The sequence below is a fragment of the Chaetodon trifascialis genome, chromosome 7 (genome assembly GCF_039877785.1).
Source record: "Chaetodon trifascialis isolate fChaTrf1 chromosome 7, fChaTrf1.hap1, whole genome shotgun sequence".
NCBI classification, from domain to species: Eukaryota; Metazoa; Chordata; class Actinopteri; order Chaetodontiformes; family Chaetodontidae; genus Chaetodon; species Chaetodon trifascialis.
In genome coordinates, this window is record NC_092062.1 from 17,911,963 (window position 1) to 17,936,932 (window position 24,970).

Below are 24,970 nucleotides of genomic sequence, written 5' to 3' on the forward strand. Positions count from 1 at the left end.
AATACACAGCTTTCCAGACGTCTCTGGTGTAAATTGACCGTCCCGAGAAGCCTCTGTTAGTCTGAGTATGTCTACTCCACCGGTGAATGTGTGCATTTATCATCTGCTCACACACCATATCATGTACACTTTCACCAATCCCTCCACTTACCACAGGGTCGTACTCCCAGAGCTGGTTGCCTTTGAGGTGATGGCACTTGAGCATCATGACGGGTCCGTTTAACTTGGACACGTCTAGACACAAGTCGTCGGTCCTGATCTCCTTATTGGCCGTGTAGGAGAAAACCTGCAAGTCACACAAACAGATTTCACGCTTTAAAACAAAACTTTCTCCTCCTAAACGTTCTTACCTGCACTTCTCTATCTCATAACTGCTGCCAGGAATTACTCTAACATCACTGTGATTACACTTTTTCTCATTTTGTGCCAACGTTCGTTTCTTTAGGTTGTTTTATTCGTCTGTATCGGTCTGAGGATACCTGGTTGCCTCCCATGCCGTGGCAGTTGAAAATGCCGACTTTCTCATTCTCCTTGCGGGCCATGTTGTCCAGGCACTGGTTGGTCTCCACATTACGGATCTGAGCAGAATGCACCCACACAAATCAGATTAAGCAACGGCACTACCTGAACACAGAACCACACCCTTTGATTCAAACAAGTTTCAAGACACAGTTTGTCTGTTTGGATTTCAGCCAAAAGGTAGCGAATCACAGATGTGTCTGTGTTTCTGACATGTTTTGAGTCAGATAGCGTGTGTGTGTGTGTGAGTGTGTGTGTGTGAGCATACCTCTCCCAGGGAGTAATAGTGTCTGGGGATCTGGGAGTCAGGATAGACGTTCTCCAAGTACCAACTGAAGGGTTTACATTGAAGCTTTTGTCTCAGAGCTGTGCGAGACGTGATGTCACCATAGTCCACTTTGGTCACACCTGGACACACACACACACACACACACACACACACACACACACACACACACACACACACACACACACACACTCATACAGTCAGTGTTTGCTGTTCAACTCATTTTTCCACATACGCATTATTTAAAGTGTGTCATTGGTAAAGCAGAATGAGGCCACAGATTGGTTTTGAAGCAGCCGACTCTGACCCAATATCATTGAAATTCAGAGGTCACTTGCCTGATGGTCGAGATCCTGAGAAGGCCTGACACTGTGTGACTCTTCAACTCAAATATATTTGTGGAATATCAAAGCTCTAGAGAAGGTAGAGCTTTGCAGAGGTTAGCAGCTGCAGTTTCCACAAAAAGCCGTAGTTTCAGGGGAAAAAAGTCCATACACACATTTCAGTCAGGACATCCAGGATGATCAAATTCTACGTTGTCAGTAACGATGCATGTGTTTGCGCTTAACGCTCGTGTGAAAGCGTGTGTGTCGGTTTGCCCACGCTGGAGTGTCTGCCCTCTACTCCTCCACTGATGAGCGCAATGAATGCAATGCTCCATTTTTTATAGGATGCAGCCAATCAGAGCTTTGTGGGCAACATTAAGAATGGGGACCAGATCTCCTTGTGCTATAACCAGAAGACATAGCAACAGGAAAATGCCCAAAGAAAAGGTGAGAAGCTATAGATTTTATTTTGAGTCGACTCACATGAATAATCCTTAAACCAGCCTATTTCCTTGAAAGGTTACATCCACTGCTCCAAGCAACTGTCACCACAAATGTCTTCTGTCTCAACTGAAAATGACTTAGAGAGGATGGACAAATCACTCCTACTGACAAAATAATATCCATCGCGCACTACAAATAGCCAGCCAGAAAACAATGGCACACTAATAACGCCGTGGCAGTTCAGTCTGACCATCAGGCTGCACGCTGTAACTTAAAGTCACTGCACGCAGCAGCTGTTACTCTTTTGGCCTGTAGGTGGCGACACCAATATGTCCATATCTGCAAGTTATTTGCTGTTACTTTCATTTCTTGTAGGTCTTGCCTATTTAGCATGTTTAAAACTGGTCTGATGGAAGCAGAAGAGCTCCCCTTGTGGAAAAACTGCAGCCTGCTAAAGAAAAGTGAAAGTCGGAGTTCGTGAGTGAGTTCCAAGCCACTTCACGGAGCTGCTTGACATCTAAAAATATTCTCTATTTAAGGACTCTAGCTTTACTTTAGGTTCTCTCCTTTACCAGCTTGTGTGTGTGTGTGTGTGTGTGTGTGTGTGTGTGTGTGTGTGTGAGTCAATAGATGCTTAGCAGCGTGAAATTACTCACCGCCCCCTGTCCCGCACTGTTGGGTCACCACTGCAATATCACACTGTCACTGGTTTAATGGACAGATCACAACTGCCACACAGACTAACCTCCACACACAGGCACATACATGCATACTTCTATAGGCACACACACCGCACACACACGCACACGCAAGCCATCTTACCGGGAGAGATGATATAGAAGAAGTTTTTAAATTCATCCATCCAGACTTCTGCCAGGCGTCGGTTGTTTTTGTTGATGATCTGTCCCGTCCCTCCGGGAAATGTGTAGGGTGTAGCCTTTCTGAACACGTGGCCCACATGAGAGCACGTGACAATCTCTAGAGTCCCACCACACTGCCAAATCTGCGAAACGCAAAGAACACAGACATAAAGAAAGCTGTGTAGAATACGCATAATGTAATGATCCTTAAATGAGGGAAGGCTGACCGGAGAACTCTGCAGAGGGATGGATGACGCAGATTGGTCCTGTCTGTGTTGTGACTATGAATAAAGTTTGATTGAATGCCAGTCTGAATGACGCCTGACAAAGTGTTAGTCAAGTCAACAGTTTAGTCAGAGAAGTCAAACTCACAAGTGTAAAGTGCGTGTGTGTGTGCTTCTGACCCCGAGCAGACACTCCTGAATGACTGCCAGTGCATGGAAGAACACAGTCATGTCAATTGGCCGTGGGCGTGCTCACTCACTCTGAAAGAGATTTCCAGGTTCTCTCCTCCCCAGATGTCCATGCCTGCGTCATACGTGCCGATCTCCTGGAAATAATCTCGGTCTATGGAGAACAAGCCGCCTGCCATGGTGGGAGTCCTGGAGAGAGACAGGAGAGGGGGATAAATTAAGAGCAAGGTGAGTAAGTTCCACTTAATTCACTGATGGCAGGCTTTTGAAAGGTCACACAGTATCTACAGATCACATCCCACAGTTTCAGATTTCCCGACTCTCACCCCCTGGTCTTCGTAGTTTTCCTGTTTTTCGTTCTGTGTTTTTCTGCTCACTTCTCTGCTGGTTCTGTCAGCGTTTAATGGCCTAAAGCTCTTCTCCCCCTCATAGAATGGTTTCCTCCTTCATACATCAGGCATTTTTTCCTTACTGCCTGTTTTTGCTTTCATTTAACATCCAAGTTGACTTACCAGCGCACAATGCCTCGCGTACAAATGTACAAACACAGATGAAGCATCCTGAGAGCACACGGGGTAACGGCTGAGAGTGGGAAATAATAACACAAACACTAGCTTTCCAAACAGTACGCAGCTGTTGTTTAACAATCACAGATAATAACTGGAGATTTAAAACAAAGTGGTGAATTATGTGTGCTTTCCTTTTTACTGTAAACTCTCTAAAATCGCTGTTTTTTTAAGACACATCACAGTCAAAGAAAAGACGAACTAATTTGAGGGAATCCTTCAGATGCACACTGCAGCTCAAAGCTATTTCTAATTAAAGATATATTTATCTAAACAGTGAGTGTGTATCACTTACAAAGATGTATACAGAGTGTCTATTTCCTAAACAACACTGTGGTTTGAAATAAACAAGCATACTGCTGAAATAAAAGGCAACAAAAAACGCTCAGTATTTTGTACTTTAGTATTTCTGTCACATATTTTTTCCAGGTGATCCTGCTGTAAATTCTCTCAGCTTTTGTCTTGAGGATTTACAGCATCTAACTGACACGAGGGCATCTGATATGTACAGAGGATTTTTTCATAACCTTGGATAACTTGTATTTTTGTCAGTCCAATAGCTGTAAAGAGAAACTTTCCAAGTGACCTCAGATTTTCGAACAGTACTGTAAATTACAAGGTAGCCGTGCCCGTAACAACCAGTTCAGCTGTTGAGGTTTCCTCCCGTACTGTCACTCTACGGGGTTCCCACACATCTCCATGCACAACATTTCAAAACTATTGCATGACACTTTAAAAAAACAATTAAATTTGCAGTTCATGTACTATAAAGAATGGTAAACTTTCTCCAAATGTTGATTATTGTATGCAAATTAAACAGTAACCTTTTTCAATAGTTGGTTTGTTTCTCTCATCAGAGAGCCACGAAATTTTAAAAGTACACTTGTCTGCTATCATTCAAACATATCAGATTCAAACTCTACTCAAACACTGTTTTAGTTATCGAGCATACATGGAGGAAGAGCTGGAACATGACGGTAAAGAAAATGCTGTCACGCATCGACACATGTTTGAGCTACGTCATGTCCTTGGCTACAGAACATATATTTGCTGTTATGTTACGTAACGTGGAAGCTTATCCGCTGAAGATTACTGCAACAATTTCATTACACACAACAAAATTCTACAGCCATGATGTTTCCAGGTTTTCAACAACCGTGAGAACCCAGGAGGCTCCTTAGAGCGTCCCATCAACAGGCCTATAGCTTGCCATGCATTAGCTAATGAAGAAGAATTCCCAATGTAGTCATATTAGCAGCCATTTAACACCAAATGCCCCTGTGAGAAGTTGAAATCAGTGTTACTCTGTGTGTGTGTGTGTGTGTGTGTGTGTGTGTGTGTGTGTGTGTCTGTTCATTTCCCACTTAATACATGAGCTTCATTTTGAAAACTTGTTTATGTGCAAAAGCTTTCAAGTCTTCTCAATAATGGAGAACTACTTTGTGACAGGACAGGGTTTATGTAAATCATGTCATTAGTGTAAAGTACTTATTAATTTCTTTCCCTGACACTACAACCCATTTTTGTTTTTTAGGCCACTTAGACACCCTTAGGAACATTTTGTCACGCAGAGCTGTGAAAAACAACCGAAAACAGGGGCAGAGAGTGTTACATAAGATATATTATGTGTGTGACCTTGAATAATGGCGTCAAGCATGCTCAGAAACAAGAGCAGGAAGAAGATGATGATAGACAGGCAGAAATAAGCTCTTGATTTTAGCTTCAAGGGCTGGGCCATGAGAAATGATACAAGGCAAAATTACACAGAATCTTACATAAACATCTTGACTTCAGCTACAGAGGAAAGTTCAATCTATTCTTGCAGTACTTCTGCCCGCGGAACATTTTATGATTATTAACTGTGGTAAATTAAATGGTGAAGTGCGATTACTCTATGCACATCAATTGTGAATGCCTATCAGTGATGCTAAAGCTCACAGGATATGAGCTATTTTAAACAGCTGACTGAGCTAGTGTGTATGATTCATGTGGTATTTTACTAATGATTCAATTATGCCCCTGTAGGCAATATCTGTTTTCACTTCACTCAACAGAGAGGTCAGGGTCAGCTGCACAACAGCAGCCCCGCAGCTGGTGGGGATTAAACAACTAGATGAAAGACACTTCAGAAAGGCAAGTGAAACCTCTCCGATTTGAAGGTTCATCCCACTATATTACCCACCTGACAGGCAGTGTGCGGTCTCCTTTGCGGCGGTCCATCTCTCTCTGGGGCACGGGGTACCAGCGGAAGTTGAGCTTCCAGTTGAAGCCCCCGTATGTCATGTCGGATCCTGCCATGTATTCGAACGTATCATCGCTGATAACGTCGATGATGGGGCACACCACCGTTCTCCTACAGCAAACAGAAACGGCAACGCATCAGCACACACACAGACATTCATCAGCCTGCTGCTCATAAACTCGGGTGGTCATCAATCACGACTAAGTGCTCATTTGCAAGGTGTGCCACCACCAGAACCAAAAGCATTAAAACAATGGACCATGCTGTGACTTCCTATCAGCCATCACTCATCGCACCTTCTTAAACCCAATGTGTGTGTGTGTTGGTTTGTATATGTGAGTGCCTGCTTGCGGGAGAGCAGTTAACAGAGAAAGAGTAATTAAGCATCAAATAAACACAAGGGCAAGGCTCAGGCTCAGGAATAGTTTATTGATTTTCTTACGCTTATGCTGCCATTGTTGTGTGTGTCTTTTGTGTGCGCGTGTTTGTGTCTTACTTGTCTTGCTTGATGCGGGCAAGCAGAGGCTCTAGCCACCCTGTTGTGCATTCACAATGAGCATCCAGAAAGGTTATGACCTAGAAAGATGGAGAGAAAACATTAGATAACCCCACAGTGCACACACCATACAGAGAGCAGGTCACTGGGCAGCGGGTGTCACACATGTGCGCGCGCACACACACACACACACCTGGCCAGTGGAGAGGGACGCTCCCTTGAGCCGAGCGCGGATGAGTCCAGAGCGCTGTTCCATCCTCACCACTCTGACAGGAACTTCCAGCCTTCTGACATACTGCTCCAACGGTCGCTTTAGGAAATCTTAAACATACAAGTAAAAAGATAAAAAAGAATCAAATTAACACATGCAAGCTATCACACAAGACAAATACACACGCACACACACACACACACACACACACACACACACACACACACACACACACACACACACACACACACACACACACACACACACACACACACACACACACACACACACACACACACACACACACACACAACAGAAACTGGACTACATGCGACTCCTCCAAACCACTCCTTTCGTAGAGACAGAGATCAAAAGGTTGTGTGTGCCTGTGTTTTTTGCTTGTGTGGATGTGCTTTAGCATGTCTGCTGGCATCCTGTCTACCTGCAGACAGCTCCCCTCCCTGCATTCACCCCAAACACACACAAACACACACCCTCTGACTGGCACCATCCAACCTGAGGTCCTATAGGGTGAAATGGTGCTGTGTGGTGGCGGCTGGGGGGGATTGAGGGTAATAACAGAGTGTAATCCCTGCGGCTGGTGAATTAAAGACCTAATCTCCCCCAAACAGGGATTAGCAGCATTGCACAGGGTGGAGTGGCGCACACACACACAGAAATAAACACACACACACACACACAGACACACACAGCCCATATATGCTGACTGGCTGTTGGGCATCAGCACAGACACACTCACACATACTCACACAAACCCGGTAAAATCATACAGTAGCTCTAAAAAAAATAGGCTAAGCCTCAAACAAGAGGCACAAGCACTGAAGGAATTATCTGCAGTGTGTGTGTGTGTGTGTGTGTGCGTATGCGTGGGGTACCTCGCTCGCTGGCATCATCCACCAGGACAATCTCCTCCAGCAGTGTGTGTGGAGAGCGGTCGATGACGGAGTGGACGGTTCGCAGCAGTGTGCTCCACGCCTCATTGTGAAACACAATCACAACACTGGTGCGAGGCAGATTATCTGGGTATAACTTGTTCTTGCACCTTCAAAAGAGAAAAATGTGAGAAAATGTTGAATACAACTATGCAAAAGGATACAAAGCAAATCTCAGATCATTCCAATGCTGAAGAGACAACAAACTGTCACAATGACACGGCACGACAAGCGGAAGTGTGTGAATTGCATTAGACTCCAACGCAGACATGATCACAGAAAGACAACCACATGTGCGATAAGTGAAGTTGTAAGCTTTGAACAGAGACAAAACTGAACTGACAGAGACAGAGCGAGAGGAGAGAAACACACTCTAGTAGAGACATCACAATCCAGCCTCTGTCTGATTGTAAGAGACTGCTACAGAGAGAGAGAGAGATGCAGCTGAAGTGAGTCCACACAAGAGAGAGATGAACAAGAGGGAAAAGCTGGGACTTAAACATCAACTAAAGTGCATTAGTCAGTCATGGAGTCGCTGCATTAATCAGATCTTCATTTATCATATTTTTATCGACTTCAAACAAAGAAAACTGAGGGTGAATAATAAGCGAGCAACCAAGCGCATATTCCCAAATTTAGACGGAGGAAGACAGACACAGAAATAGTGGGTCAGCATGATGACAGTTGATTAGTGATGCTAATTAGAGTGTGAGTCATTATCATAGCAGTGTAGAGCACACACATCAAACTCTCTTATTGAGACACAGAGGAGCGAAGGCATGAGTGGAGATTGATATCAGTGAAGACAGTCACAGGCTTATTTATATATTCCCTGAGAAACGCTCCTTCAGGGTTTGTACAGCTTTTTAAGAGTAAAATTCAAGCAATTTTAAAGCACTTTCAGTGTACCTGAACCAAAAATGTCCAGACTCTCAAAGCCATTATCATCACATCTAAATTATTACTTGAAATGCAACTACAAATAAATGTCATTTACAGACCAAGTTAAATTGTCACCTTGTTTATTTTGCCAGCTGTTCATATTAACTTTTTGACGTTTTGATGATGATTTTTTAATGCTTGACAATTTCAACACCAGGACACAACAAACAAATATGACGATGGGATCGTTTCATTTCAAATAAAAGCTTTCTGGGTTAAATGAGTGACTGTGTAGAGCACACACCATATTATGTTGAAAATCCAAGGCCTATATTCAAATTCAAGCATATTCCTAATCTCGAAAACATAATTGTTAAAACTGAGCATATTCCAAACTTTCAAGACTTTTTACTAACTGTTTAAATGAACGTGGGTTTGCTTTGCTTAGGACATTAAGTACATAGTTTGTTTACACCAGAGCACCTTCCAAAGAATAGTTAATGGTTTTAAAGTCGGATGTTCACTTTCCAGCAGCCAGATGAAGGTTTGTTTGATTTTAGTATGAAAATCAGCTTGAGACTTTCTTGACGTAGCTAGTGCACCGCAGTGAACCTTTACAGCTGTTTCAAAGTTCTGTCACTGTGTTGTCTAGTGTGCATTCCTATTCTAAAGTGAATTAGGTTAGGGTTATTTTTTTTTATAATACATCATATACTGTAACAGAAGATTTTCCATGTCAGCCACTCAACTTGTAAACACTTTTATGACTCCAGCCAATGAATTCAGTTTTGGAGTGGAAAGAAAGGCAATCTCTCAGTTTGCAGGTTCCTACAAAAGAGTGACTGATGACATTTTAGGCACTTTTATTTCAGTGTTACAGTATGCAGACTATAGCGGATGCTGCACAGAACAGCACACGTTCCCACAATGCACCACAATATTTATGTCTAAAAATCATCTCTAAATAACCACAAGTGTCACAAGACAGTACATGGCTCCTTTGCTAAGGCATACAAGTCTTTCATGATCATCTCACCAACAACAACAACAACAAAAAAAACAAAACAAAAAAAAAAAACAATTACATTTCTTGGAAACAGCTTTGAAACTGTGCTCTAATCATTGGGAACAATACACATATTAGAGATGGATTGACTTGCACAACAGATGGCAGAAAATGTGGACTTATCTAATTCCAAAATAATGTGAAATGTTCTTCTCCAATTAAAAAAACAAATTCAGCAGCAGTAAGTAAAAGTAAGGGTCATAGGAGGCAGACGCACACTTCTGTAGGTCAAGAAACAGCCTGTCATGATGCCTGCAAGCAAGCTCTCTGAAGCGTTTTTTCTCTAAAGACGCTCAGTGAGCCGCTCACGCTGTCATCTACTGACAACAAAACTGAAACCAGCTTGTGACGTCCTTCCTCTGACAGATTCAGCTCTCACAATAAAACCACATTGAATATGATCCCTCTTCCTCCATCTTCATAACTTCCTCGCCCCACACCCCGCCTCCACCCCTGTGCTTCCTCTCTCTGCTGCTGATTCTGACAGAAGGAATGCAACAGCAACAGAGGAGAGGAGGTCAAGAATATATTCCATCCTGCAGCTGCCTCTGGAACACGCTAAATAACACAAACAGTGATTCTCAGTCTGTGGTGTGCATGTTCACACTCATACAAGGAAGGGAGGTTGATGAGCACATGAGATGATTCACTGTAAAAACAGAGACACCCTTGGAGACGTTCAACTCTTATACACGTCAGTTCATTATTTCTGTCTTCATGCACAGAATAACGGAGACTTTCCACTTTTCAGACATGATCCTCGCTTTGCAGCAGAGGGAAAACAAGACGTCTGTGTGTCCACCAAACCGACGTGTGTTGACACGCGAGCGCAAACACATGTCTATGTGTCACATGATTTCAAAAACTGAGGAGTGGTTGTGTGAGTCCTGTGTATGAAAACAGTCAGGGTGCTGGAGCAACATTTGGCAACAGCAAAGTAGGGTAATGAGTTACAGGCTGTTTCTCCAGCCAGTGGATTGTGGGGATAGTTGGGATGGGCGGGCAGACTGGTTCTGATTAAAAAGCATCAGTCTTGCAACATTAAACTAACACACACACACACACACACACACACACACACACACACACACACACACACACACACACACACACACACCTATATACACATTCTCATAAAAATGTTGGAGTCAGGATCTAAAAAAAAGAGGAAAATGTCAAGTTTTCTAAAAGGTGTGGTCATGGAAAGTGTTGTCGCATACTGTAGATCCACCCAACTACATGCACACATACATACACACACATGCATAGGCTTCACTGTCAGAATGACCTGTCCTCTCCTGATATATTTTGACAGCATTGCAGAAAATACGGAAAATAAACCAACAATGACTTTCCGCTTCAAAATATCAGCTAATGGTGACCTGCTGAATTTATTCAGTTTCCCTAAACCTGCCGATTAGCGCGCACGCGCCCGCGCACACACACACACACACACACACACACACACACACATAAATAAATACAAACATACGCATGCCTGCCTGCCTACCCACACACACACACACACACACACTCACATTGCCTTGCTTGATATTGACTCTGTCTTATCTCCTAATTGGAAAAGCAGATAGACAGAGTGAAGGCTGAGTGAAAACACACCTAGTAATCAACTCTCGCTCAAAGACTAAAACCCATTTCACGGATCAATGTCTTCTTTCTTTCCTGCCCGTCTAGTGTGCATGTGCCCCTGCCTGTCCGTCTTGTGTCTGTCAGTCAGTCTTTCTGTCTGTCTCTCTGAAAACCTTCATTACTGATCTATGCATGTTCCTCTACTGAAGCGCAGTAAAGGGCGAAGGGGGATGGGAGGCCGAGCTGGTTTCCACCTGCTTGAACTAACCTTGACACATCTTCCAAACGGCTGTCCGGATGCATGCCTGTCTGTTGTTCTAATTGTATCTCCCTGCCTGTCTAAAGACTGAAAAACCTGCAGCCACTGGCACTGACAGACAACAAAAGCAACACTAAAGCAACACTTTGTGAATTGAACACCTTAGTATTACTGATGCAAAACAAAAGGGGCAAACAAAAACTGTGTCTACTCTCTAATCATTATCCTTAAAAATATAATGTTTACTTTGTTTGGTTTTGATTTCCTTTACATTGCAGTAAATCTGTAAGGCAGTGAGCTTGAGGTGTGGTACACTGGAATTCAGGGTTCTGTTACCTTCAAGGTTTCATACCATGAAATGGTATTACAACTTCCTCTATGGTACAGCGTTGCCACATGGCAACAACCTCATTTTAAGCCTTCTACACACAGATAATACATCCCAAGGTATGATGCAATGCATTAAAAAAGAGGTGGGGTTCTAAGTAAATGATTGGCAGTGTTTAAATTTGTCACATGACTTTCTGGAGGCCATTTTGAAACCCTTTTCTGCAGACATCATCGACAGGAGGAGCCTCACCATTTGACTCCTAAAAATTCACCAAAAAAGTGTTTTCTCGAAGTTTTTCAACGGGGAAAAAAATATACACTCAATAATAGGTGAGTTAAGTTCATTATTATGTAGTTTCTTGCCCTGTACTTGATTAATAAATAATAGAAAATGTTAAAAATGTGTACGTTGCCATATGGCAACACCGTACCATTATGGATTGCTAGCCTGGCATGTTGATAACATGTTGTATTTAGTTAGAGGCCTACTTTGCAATTGCATTGGTGTACACTGATCTTCTATAGTCTATAAACTATAATAATGCACTTTGTGAGTCCTTTCCACATTGCATAAGATGATATTTGACACATCTTTCTTCCATTTACAGAATGAATGCCAATTTTTTTTATGGTAAATCACGGAAAAAAGCTGAACTAGCCCTCCCACTAGATGATAGTGAAGATGACAAGGGATTCAGTGACGAGGAAAATGAGCTGCTGGAAACACAGCAGAGTGAGAGTGATGAAGACAGTGAGATGGATGAAGACTATGAGCTAGAGAATGAGGACAGTGGAGACAGTGAGGACAGAGACAGTGAGGGCAGAGACAGTGAGGGCAATGGAGACAGTGAGGAGAGGGAGGACAGTGAGGGTGAAAGTGAAGTGATAGGTATTACCAGTAAGAGAGTGTAAAATGTATATGGTAATCATGTTCCAGCCTCTATTTATGTATTGCATTAAACTAAGGATATTTACTAAGGATATTTGCTTGTTTTCTAGGTCCACCTCCTCCACAGGAAACGGTAAAGGCTAAAGGGCTGGTGTGGAAGAAGAGCAGGAGTATTCTTCCAGTCCCACAATGTCTTTTTAAAAGCTTTTATTTCACATGAGATGTATTATTAACTGTTCAGGCTACTGGGGATTGTTTATACTAAAACATGAGTTTTAAAATAAATGTTATATACAATTTTAAAAAAAACTCTTGTTTTCATTACTTTCCTTTATGGTACGGTGTTGCCATATGGCAACGAACCCTAAAAACTACTAAAAAAATAATATTTTTTGAAAATGTCTCTTCATTATGTTTACTTGATCTATTTTAAGACAAAAAAACAACCCAAACATTTTTTTACCAACTAGGATCATAGTGCGTACCATAGAGGGTTAACTGTGATGTCTTTCCTTTTTAAACAGGACAGTGAGCCAATGGGCTATTAGTCAGGGTGAGAAAGGCAGTTTGATTTGACAGGCAAAAAGGTGGGATTCTTGATAAATGTGCCACTTCATTGGTGAACCTTTAGGTAACACCTGCTTGTGCAGCATGACGCCACGACGTAAAATCCCTGGCTGGCCGTATCCGAATTCCATACTCCATTCTAAGTCGGCTGTCATAAAGATAAAATAAACATACTCAAAAGTCACTGTGCAAGACCACTTTCACACCTTTACATTGGTTCATTTGTTCCAGACTACAAGGGGGACAAAAAATTATATATTGTTGCACTTTAGCCAGTGTGAACATGGTCTGGATCATGTTCACACTGGCTTTTAAAAACAAACCAAGAGCCATGAGCAAATTACACAGAATGCTAGTAAACTCATTTCTGGCCACTGTTGTCTTGCATCATCAATACCAGGAAGCCATAATGGCAAATAAAAACACAGTAGCTCATAGCAGCAGTGGCTCATGCTGTACTTTAATACTTCTCTGTATTTTAATATCTGTTCTCTTGTGTTAGCATTACTAGAGTGCAGGTGGGCCACATGCTACGAACAAACAGAACAGAAAGAGGACACACTCTTTCTAATGGACTTAACCAACTATCAAACAGCACAACAAGAGCCCAAATTTCCTCCCAATACATAACATATTAGCTCTCATGCAGGCAGTTATTTGGCCAACTAAATACAATGCAACCAGTATGAAAACATACTTACAAGCAACAAACTGCAGTTTTAACTGCTTTTCACTGTCTGTTTAATCAAGAAAAATCCCCGCACTCTTGCACTGATGCTCATAAATTGAGCGTTTGAGGGTCCATGGACTGCACTCTCCCAAAACACACTGAACAAGGGAATTTGAGGAGCTGCTCACAGCTGGGAAAAATTCAAATGATTTGTGGATGATAGTAAAACAGCTTTGTGAATGTCCCAGGAATAAAAAAAACAATAACTAATGAATCTTCTGTGTAATTGGCAGTGGTATTTCAAAATTTGCTTGACTGACATCAGTACATGTACTTCACAATTTCCTGTTAGAATAAAATGTTCAGATTTCTTTCTAATACACTGACTACAGGAGAGTATACAAAGTCAGTCAGCATTTGGTACATACTATGCACAATCAGTATAAGGAATCGGGACTTGTTGTACTTGTAAGCATGCTTTTATAATATAATACTAAAACGTAATGATAATTAATAGTGTTGCTGAGGTTATGCTTTCTGCCTCAACTTGTGCATCCATACATCAGTCTCTATGTCCTTATTCATAACTAACCTTTACAGAACAACAGTGGCTCACTGTGTGACTGATTGTGCAGGCATCAGGCCACATGTTTGGCTTGCGCTTTATAGTTGATCACCAGTGTGGACTGTCCTAACAGTGGATGCCAGTGGCAGCCATTTTGAGGAGAACTTGGTGTAAGTAAGAGTAAGTGACAGGAAAGATGATTAGCTGCAGGGAGGCTGCTTACCCTTCCAGGCGAACGTCAGGCAGTGACCGATTCAGAGCAATCATCTCAGAGGCCATGAGATTGAACTGGTTGATCTTAAACATCTCCTTCATCTTCTCCTGGTTCTCCTTAGGGATCACCACAGGCTTCCCTCCCTCACCGGGACCGTCCCGCGGCCTGGCCAGGGAATCTGCAGTGGATACGCAGACATTGAACACACTCAGGATGTACCTCTACCATCTCTCTACCATCATATGTATATGTGTGGTAAGGCACACTCACCGTCTCTCCCAGGCAGTCCTCTCTCCTTTTTGTCGTCACACTTGTTGCACTCACTGAAGTACAGCAGAATGAACATGTCCAGCATCACCCACACCAGAGAGGTGGCCAAAACCACCTTACAGTAGGCGAACCTCCTCATCCTAAAGAGAGAGAAAGAGAGAAAGGTAGGCGTGATGGTGAGTCCTGAGCTGCTGCACACAATCACAGGATTTTCCAAAGCTCTGCAGAGGAGATTACTCGTTAGTTCTTCTCATATCTCCCTGCCTTTCTCTTCATCCCCCTCAACCTCCACCCTGCCCACGGCTCTACGCCGGAGTATCTTCTCAATGCAACCATTCGTCCTTCTGCCTGTTTGTCTGTCCGTCCGTCTGACTTCCGTCTCTTATCTGTCGGGTGTTTCTCAGCAGCTCTCCAAATGGTCACCTTCACACTCAGAGGGAGCCACAAATCGAGGGCTGAGGAATAACTCCAGTGGCAACACAGTAAATCCATGAGGACATTTGTAAAGGTTTATCAGTTAGGTTAGTGGCATCATTATAGGCAAAGTAAACACTGACGTTTCGTGTTCTAGAGAGGATGTTTTATGGTATCTAAGCAAGGCTTTAGCTGCTTTTAAGTTTCAACAGACATCCACTGCATCAGAGTTCCCAAACACCCTACAGTGTCCAAGCCAATCTACCCTTTATACATTTAACATACCAAACCCCTCTGTGCTAGAGTGTAGTCAGATATACACACATTCACATACACAGAGCAGAGAGAGGAGCTGTGATAGTAATTGCTTTTCTTTGGCAGGCAGCGAGAGACAGACACAGCCACATTAAAATTCCTCTGCTCCCCTTTCCTACTCTCCTCCAGCACCATCTCTCCTCTCTTTAGCTGATTCTCTGCCTCAGTGATCCCTCAGGTTGCAGCAGCACAAGCAGAAGGGAGGAAATTAATTTGGCCACAGTGATTTCTCCCGTGCCCCAGGGAGGAAAAAAAAGGTGTTTGTGCATAGCTAGCTTAGCTTAGCTTAGTTTAGCTTTGCTTAGCAGCCACGGAGGATAGAAAACTGCAGAGCAGCATTTCTAAATTCCACCTGATAGGATTCTGGTAGCACAAAGTGCCATGCACAGCAGAAAACAAGAGCAAAGATCTGTCTGTTCCCTCAAAGTTTGTCATTTCTCATACTTTTGTGCCTGTGGAACCAAATAGTTTCAATGTCATGATGTAGTTGTTTGACCAGTTAAATCTTTACACTGTATGTATGTCAGGTTTATCTGATATACTACCTGATCTCTATCTCTTTCTTGTATTGGAAAGCTATGACATCATAAAAACATGATTGGTCAGTTGCAGTGATGCACCTGGAGCAACATTAAGATGTTGTAGGAACAGCAACATGGTGATATCAGATCGTGTATATATGTGTGTACTCTGCAGCAGACCATATGTAGCATCACAACAACAGGGCAAACGAAGAATTAGTTCTCTCTGGGATTAGATATCAAACAAAATAAAGAAACACAAAACTGCAGGGCACTGCAATAAGAGGTGAGTGTTGCAATAAACAGTCAACAGCAATGAGCACTACACCATTTGAACGGCTGCAGTTTGATAAAAACCTAACTGCCGCTGTCAAATGCAAAGCTGACCGCGATTGGAGATGTACATCTCACAGCTCTTGCCAAGTTTGTCATGTGACTCATAGGAGTTTGCAACTTTGCAAGATGTTATCTGCCAGTTTGACAAGGTGAGACTGGTGCAAAGATACATGCCAATGCTCTGTTTGCTCGTCCCTTGAAAAGTAAATAATTAAATCAAATCAATGAAACTACAGCAACACGATTCTGACAAGGTTAACTACAGTGACTCATGTAATGTTTACGCTGGCACTCAGCGGCAGATTTAATCAAATTTATAATATGAACCTTGGATAAGTCTCTTAGTGGCCTGGTATCTACAGTACATGAAGAGCCGTTCATGTCAGATCTTTTGACAGTGACCTTTTGATCAGCGTGTCGCTTTCCCATGCTTCACCTCTGGAGTCCCCTCTCACACAGTCTCAAACACAGAAGCATGAGATGACACCTTTTTATTTTGATTGAGACTTTCTAATGACACATAATACACGGTTTAATTTATACAGCTTTACAAATATACTTCCTGTGTTTATTAGTGCTGACTTTGACTGGTCGGCCACTATTTTGGTAATTGACTAATTTGTAGTTTTCAGGCACAGGACAAAACGTTCACTGGTAACAGCTTCTTAACTGTTAGGATTTGTTGCTTTTCTTTGTCTTGTGTTATAGTAAACTGAATATCTTTGGATTTTGGATATCACTTCAGGCTTAGGGAAATTATGATTAGCAACTTTGTTGAACAAACAATTAATAGATTGAGAGAATAATTGGCAGAAAAACTGAAGATTTTGTTAGCTGCAATCCTAGTATTTACTGTATTATTCTATTCAAATCATATTTGTGAAGCACTTCGAGATGCTGAAATCTTGTTGAGTTATAATAATTTATTTGAAAAAAGTAAGACAAATGTGAACAAAATGAATACACACATTTATTGGTAGTTTCACAAGAAGCTCATATACAGGTCCTAGCTGATAATTTAGGACCTGTGTGTGTGTGTCAGTGGAGGGGAGGAAAACGGCAGCATGTTCACGCCATAAACTGTCGTTACACTTCACACACAGGTGTTTTTCTTAGTGCAGTAAGTGTAACTAGAGAGTGCATGAGTGATGGCTGAGTGCTAGAACAGATTGCCATGCTATATGGGATGTTACTGTATCATTATAGCTTCTACCCTTGCTGTTTTATACATCTGCTTTCTTCGATATATAACCTCTATATTTTCCTGTGGGCCACAGTAAAGTTAAGTGTTTTTTCAGGGTTCCCACCACATCCCTGTTAGACTTAAAGTGAAAGATAGTTTGGTCAGGACAGGTGAAAACCAACACAAAATAAAATACACTTGGTACATAGTAAGCTATATTCCTGTAACTAACTGTCTGGAAAATTCCCTCATCCTCCTGGATATCCTCAAAGAATTAATCAAATTTCTTGTCTCACTGTTCAGATCACTCCTCTCAAAATTCTTGAAATTCCAGGAGCAGTGGGAAGCCTGAATTTCAGTCCCTGCTCCACAATCTCTCTGTCCTCTGTTTCTCAGACCTCTGCTGGATTGGACCGGCCTTGCTTGACCATGACGCAGTAACATGACACAACCTGATATCACGGCAGAAACTTAGATATAGCTCACTTTTTCCTCCTTTCTCTGTTCCACACAGCCAGAGCTTGGCACATCTGCCAAACACCTAACAAAGCACTCGAGCGGAGACAGACACAGGCACGGAAGCTCTCCGTCACAGAAACACACACATATATTTTCTTGCTCACAGAGTCGTGTCACTATGCTGTCAGAGAGATGTCAGCTGGTTTCTCTGAATGTTATGTGATCACAGCAAATAGAAAAGAAGTAGACAGCAGCGCTCCAAGCAGCAGCAGACAAGACTTATATGCATGTGCATTGACTAAATGCATGCAAACACGCTTTCCCATTGCTTTCTTCCAGCCGTACCTCTCCACTCACTGTATTTCTAAGCAGGCATGGCAGAGGACACCTCAGGTCTCCTGTGTGCTCATGGCAGCCCCAGGCCCTGCTTCTCTGTGTGTTGCATGTGTGTGAGTGTGTGTCAGTTTAGTTTATGCTGGGCGCTAGGCTCTTTGAAGTCTCTTTTAAACAGCCGGGCTCCCTATGACATTAAACAGACGCACAATTCTCCATCTCTCCCTCTCTGCACTCTCTCCCTCATCCATTAACATATCACGTTCCCTCCATCTTCCTTTTATATCTCCATCCAGGACATCTAGCTTTCTCTCCCAGCCACTCCACCCCCACTCCCTGTTCGTCTCTTAGTGATGTTGTCTCCTTTCAAGAGCGGTTGCCATCACTACTTCCCGACAAGAACACAATTTCCCCCTTCACATCCTTCTCTGTGTCTCTCTTCATATCCCCTCCTCTCCTCTTCTCCACAGGCTTAATCCCCCTTTAGAGATTGCACAACCAGTGTTTCTCACAACGGCTTGGAAAAACTCTGAAGCAAGAGGATCCAGAGCTTCACTCACTTCACAATTTATGTCTGGGAGCAAGGAGCCTCCCTTCTGGGGATTTCATGTTTATAGGCTTAAAGGAAATTAAAAGAGAAGGGGGGAGTATTTATATGAGGGAGTGCCAATGAGAGGGGAGGATTTGCATGTTACTAATCAACGCAAAGTTTGTACTTCTAAATCACATAATAAACTACTAACAGTTTCTCTGCTTGCTCTCTGTCTAGTCTAATTTCTTCTTTACGAAACCAGATGTCTTTTACTCTTCTAACCGCACTCTCCATCATAAACCAATGTGTTAAAATGCATGTTGCTGCTGCTGAAGCATCTTCAATGAGAAAACCAGAGATGGTGCTATTCAAGTGTGTGAGCTGTCCTTGGGTCACGTGGGCTTGATAAGCTCAACAGTTTCCAAGACAACGGTAATGGGTGCGGTGATTTTCTGAACAGTTGTAATGCCTCTCAATTGGAGCAGAACAAGGCACAGGCTAATATTAGGGAAGTGAAACAGAACAAGTTGGCCTGAAGCAGTGTCTGTTGCTCTCTGTGGAGCAGCCGAGGTACACAGCAACTCCTGGCAAGAAAGCTGGGGTCATTTCATTTCCAGGTCATAACCTTGACTGCAGGACGCACACTCGTCCTATAGAGGAGGGTGAGACAAGGACTGGAACAGAGAAAGAGCGAAAGTATACACTATATATGTGTCAGTGGACACTGTCATAGGATATGTTGTGTTCTGTCTAACCACTGTATATGAGTATATTCCTATTTATATATGCATGCATGTAATTACAGGGATGGCTGCAGTGTTTCCTAACAAGTCACTTTGGATCACCTCCACTAACATCAGAAAAGTTAGTACATGTTTCTGAAATAAGACATTAATCTTCAGTGAAAAAGAGAAGAGGCATTATTTATCATAATTAGCAGACACAGCAGTGACAACAGAGACTGCCAGCAACTGAAACTGAAACTGGACTCTGTCTGCTGCTCCGTCATTCTGCTCCTGAGCTCATTGTTAATGTCAATGAACTACTTTTGAACTGGTGTCACTTCCTCTAATACCATCTAGTATTAGTGACTCTCCGACTGACAGCCTGTCAGCAGCCACGAAAGGAAGACTCTCCTCAGTGGACAAGGATTTTGTAAATGACTTTTTGTTTCTCCGGCTGTGGGAAATCTGATCATTTCACATCACAGATGACAAACGAAAGCATCAAAACTGGAACGATCTGAGCCTCATGTAGGCTGTTAAAGCAGTTTAGTCGTGGTCTGGTGCAGGTGCAGTGAACTGAACTGTGAACAATAAGGTAGACGTGTACTACCTTACACCAGAGTACTTTTTCAAGGGTCACACAAAACTAATATTGGTAATGAGAAGGAGAGAGAGAGAAGGGGAGAGGGGAGAGAGAGAGAGAGAGAGAGAGAGAGAGAGAGAGAGAGAGAGAGAGAGAGAGAGAGAGAGAGAGAGAGAGAGAGAGAAAGTTTAAAAACTCAATGTAAAAATGGCAAAGAGTAAAACAGAGAAAACTGCCCATGGCTGCAACTCCCAACTGAAATTGATTACCAATGCAAAGCTTGGCACAGGCGCAAAGTGGAATTAAACACTTCAATCTCCAATCACTCGGGCATTTTCGGCCAAAATCAATACACATTATTGTCACAGGGGGTGTTCCCTTGATGGTCGAAGAGAGCACAACTGCTTGGCTATCCAGTACCAGCAAATCACAGACACACAGCACATGAATACAAATAAATCAGTTTCAACAGATAAAAGAAAGCACAAACCACAACATCATAACAACTCATGCGATAGCCGTGTTTTTGCCTAACAAAGATGATGAGTAAGGAGAGATGGCACGCATGCAAACAGGCATTCACAACCTAATGAAGTCACAATACAAACAGTACTTCAATGCAAACTGACCTGCTAGGTTTGTGTGTCTGGCCTCTGCTGTATCTCAGCTGCTCTCACTTGCACTCATACTACTACTCATGCCAGCCAGGCAGGATTTATGAGGCTCTGGCATCACAGCAGGGTTTCCCTGCCGACAAACCAATTTAACAGTCTCCCTCGATGTTTTTTCTGAACATAAAAATGTGAAAAATGTGATAGACTTTACACTGTGCTTTTACTTTCTAGACATGAATTTGTTCCACTGCAACTATACTGTTCTGTTGGTATCTAAATCCTCTTGAAGTGCCATGAGCAAATAAGAAGAATGGTATTTTAGAGAAGAGACTTATTACCCACTGAAAAAAAAACTTTTGCTTTCTTTTCTTAAAAGACTGAGCATGAGGTTTCTGCAAGTTTATGTCCTACCAATCAAGTAATATTTACAAAATAGCCCAATAAGCACACAACATATTTGAGTTTTACTTTCTACCTTCCAGGCAGTGATTGGTTAACATTCACTTCAAAACACTATTAATTAGTAGAGACATGAAACTTGTTTAAACTTTATGATGCTTTACAGTAAATATATCATGTCTAGTTGTGGTCAAAGTTGGGCAGGACACTTGAACACTTGAATGAAAGGGAACACATAACAATTAAACATGATCACTGCTAAAAGGATCATGTGGTTTTGACAGCTTCTCTTATGAAAAACATCACTGTTCACCAGCCGATTGTTACATTCATTGTTAGTCTGCATCATTATACTATAATAAATCATAACAGAACAACAAGTTTATTTATCAATATTCCATCCACAAACCAACATCAGACTTAATGCAAATCTGCTTCAATACAAAAAAAAAAAAAGAAAACAACACCAAGGAATCAGGAGGGATCTTTTTCAATTTAACCCCTAATCGTTTTATGTCTTTTACTCTGAGCAATGAAATTTGTTGTGTACACTACAGAGAGCATTTAACCCTATGTATTCACACATTAAAGAAACACCCAAGCAATGTCACTGATCACTTATCTGTCACCTGTCACTTATCTCCACAGATGGAGGAGAAGGGCCTGGCTGCACCATTATCATTTTGCTATAGGGAAAAAACACATTTGCACGTGAGGAGGCGAGTCGTGGTATTAAAAGGGCTAAATCCCTGCCAAATAAAAGGTAACGGCTGCCAGCTTGTTTAGGTTCGTTCCATTAGCAACCAAGTTGGGGTTAGAGGTAACTTGCTATTTTCAACATGTAGGTTGTTTCCTGTAGCGACGGGGGATTTTGAAAAATGGTTACACACAGATAATGGCATGGGAGGGGAATGCCGCCTGAAATAGGCAGCCAATGGCAGACTTACACCCACAGTCTACATCCAGCCAGTCAGACTAGGTCACTAATGACTGTAAGAAGTAAGAAAAACACAGTCCAACCACTACAACTATTAGGCAAGCTATACACCTGTATTGTACGTGGACAAGTTGGTACAAGCTCGAGATCTTATCAAGAGTTGACACAAACTAGTTTAATTCTAAACCAGCAGGGCAGCAAAGTGAGAACAGAGGTTATCCTTAAACTGGGAGGCCCACATTCAAGACACTGGGTCAGCAAGCATCTGAGTTTATCGCCTATGCATTTAACCTTTGTGAACATCTAAATCCTAATGCAGTATTCTTGGTGTGTATGTTCTGGTCTAAGTCTAAGTCTAAGTCTAAGTCTAAGCCCAATACAATTTAAATAGCTACAACAGGTTAAATACAATTACAATGACCAAAATAGAGTGAAAAACACTTGCGCTGCTATCGACTATTTACTGTGGATTTGACAGAAAAAAAAAAAGATTTTTAAGGGAGCTGTTAAACAGCAGTGAGGACTTGAAAGGAAATGAGGGAAAGAAATCCCTGGATAATCACACGAACCAACCCATACAGAAATCAGGGATACTTTCAAACATACATAAACAATAGATTTTAGCAAAATCAACTAGACCAAAATCTTCAACACATACAAAGTAAATTTGGGGTGGTTGAGGGAGATTCAGCCCCAAGTGCTGTCAACATGAGGATACCAGCAGAATAACAGTGAGGACTGTCAGGTTACATGTGACTTTTGAAAGCTAAACTTTTCAGTTTATTAACCTCTCTGTGTGAATTTTAGATACATAAAAAATAGCTTCATCGCTCTCATACCTGCCCAAGTGACTAAAGGGGTCTCTGGACAGATGTGCAGGGTGCTCCACCAGAAGAGGGGGCGGAGCGTCAGAGATCCCACTTCCTCCTTGGCTTGTCACTCGAACATGCTCCTTGAACGAGAGAGACACAGACACAGTCACTAAATATCGTTTTACTGCAGATGGGAAAATAGCAGCATGCATGTTTTAAACACTTGTTACAGTACGTGAATGGGGGACTGCTGATGGTTTGAAAAGTGACAGACAGCCTTCCGATCGCACCTCAGGGACACAAAACCACAAAGTAAGCACAGGAAGACATGGGAGAAGATGAAAGTCGACGGTCTTAGACATACTTCCTGGCTGTGCATGCACAATAATTCTCTCGCATTATGCCAGTCAGAGTCATATGTCACCAGGCATGTCTCCAGTTGTCAGTCATTTACTAATTGCCAGCCTAGCACTGTATCTCTTTGTGTTATAAATCCATCATCCTCCGTTCTCCCTCAGTCCACACCCACCCAAAGGTCGAACATAACCAAAGACTCTCTCCCAGGCTTGGAGCAGGATAAAAAAGAGAGGGAGGGAGAAGGCAGAGAGAGATGAAGGGGTAGAGGGATATATGGATGGACTACTGACGGATTCTCAGAACTGCTCATTTCACTGGATTAATCTGCTATTTTTGAAAAATCCGCAGAGAATAAAGATGCGAGTGAATATGACTCAGTGTGTGTGTGTGTGTGTGTGTGTGTGTGTGTGTGTGTGTGTGTGTGTGTGTGTGTGTGTCCTTCAATCTGGACCTTGGCCTACTTTAAAGCCAAGTCATCATTCTGGTCCACTGGGACTTTAGATCGCTAGCCTGTGTGTGTGTGTATATTAAGAGTTTGTACAAGAGGAGCCATACCATAAATCTCTTCCTGCCAGCCCACACACTCGTGTGTTAGTGAGTGTGAGGAGGCTGTACTGCAGTGCAGGTATGCTTCAGTATGTGAAGGGTCCTGGCCACCAAAGGTGTCTTCTCCTGGGTGAGTCATCATTCCTCATTCCTCATCCCCCCCCCACACACACACACCCCATCTCTGTCTTACACACATTCCACAAACCGTCTCTCTTTCTATCCCTCTTTTCTCTCCCTCTTTTCTCTCCCATTATCTTACACACACCTCCACAAAGTTTGAGTGGAATGTAATCCATCTGCAGATTGGAAGCAGGACAAGCAAGAGCTTCTATAAATACACATCAGATTCCCCTGACAATCACAAAATAAACCCACAGAACTACGCACAACACTGCAGTGCAAACAGCAACCCATGTCTGTCTCTGTCTGTGGAGCAAACCTCTTCTTCTCCTCATTCTGCTTCCTGCTCGGCTCATGCTGTAGCCCCTGCATGATGTGCTATATGTTGAGGAGAACAAAAGGACCAAGAGAGGAACTGCAAAGAGCAAAAGAGACGAGAAATTGAAATGCACTGAGACAGAATTAAGGAGCAAACCTTGTACAACATGATTCTGCCATACTGTACTCAGATGTCAATTGTGAAAATTTTAATGAGAGAGATACTTCATGTCTGTGCATTTTACTGGGCTCTTCTCCAGCAGTAAAGCAAAGTTTGGAGGTCTCACAGCATGTACAGCTAACTCAGCTTTTCCTCCACCTGGGTATTAATTGTTCCACAAAATGTAGAGTAGCGTGTAGCTACTGCTGTTGCAAGACAGACCTGATGTCAAACACAAACAAATATGCTGGCTTTCTACACACAGGCACGCACCTAGAATACCTAGCATATCAACATGTAATGCCTCAGTAGTTGGGCTAACAGACGGACACTTAGTCAGATGTGTAATGCAGAGCAAGTGAGCAGAGATGGACCTGTCCAAACAGTGAGCTGTGCCAGTGGAACATGGCATTATGTAGGCCAACACTGCCCTGACAGAAGCATCCACAGAGCAGAGACAGAAATATGCTGTTAGTCCACTTTGTTACAGGTTAAGGGGATTGATCCTGCTGTAAGGTCCAGTAACTCTCAAGTTTCTATTCTAAAAACACCGGAATCTTTCCTTTGACATGATTACCACACTATTACAGTTGTCTATTGCAGAAATTAGAGGCTGACCTAGGTTTAAAGGCTGACATAATATATATCTATAGCTTGGAGCAGGTGCTTGGTCTGCTGAAAAAAA

General features: G+C 42.5%; 1 protein-coding gene across 2 annotated transcripts in view; it reads right to left on the bottom strand.

Moving 5' to 3' along the window:
* galnt1 (UDP-N-acetyl-alpha-D-galactosamine:polypeptide N-acetylgalactosaminyltransferase 1) overlaps positions 1–24,970 on the bottom strand; it is a 41,394-nt gene that overhangs the window by 2,925 nt on the left and 13,499 nt on the right. Inside the window, exons 2-13 of one of the 2 annotated variants that reach the window (XM_070966347.1) lie at positions 22,809–22,921; positions 14,619–14,758; positions 14,358–14,526; positions 7,260–7,426; positions 6,346–6,473; positions 6,153–6,232; positions 5,597–5,767; positions 2,920–3,037; positions 2,398–2,578; positions 788–927; positions 480–578; positions 152–286 (exon numbers count right to left, since the gene is read on the bottom strand). In XM_070966347.1, coding sequence (XP_070822448.1) covers positions 152–286; positions 480–578; positions 788–927; positions 2,398–2,578; positions 2,920–3,037; positions 5,597–5,767; positions 6,153–6,232; positions 6,346–6,473; positions 7,260–7,426; positions 14,358–14,526; positions 14,619–14,757 — 1,527 coding nt within the window. In that variant the 5' untranslated portion in view covers position 14,758; positions 22,809–22,921. The remainder of the gene's footprint in view (positions 1–151; positions 287–479; positions 579–787; positions 928–2,397; positions 2,579–2,919; positions 3,038–5,596; positions 5,768–6,152; positions 6,233–6,345; positions 6,474–7,259; positions 7,427–14,357; positions 14,527–14,618; positions 14,759–22,808; positions 22,922–24,970) is intronic. The other variant, XM_070966348.1, reaches the window with a different exon arrangement.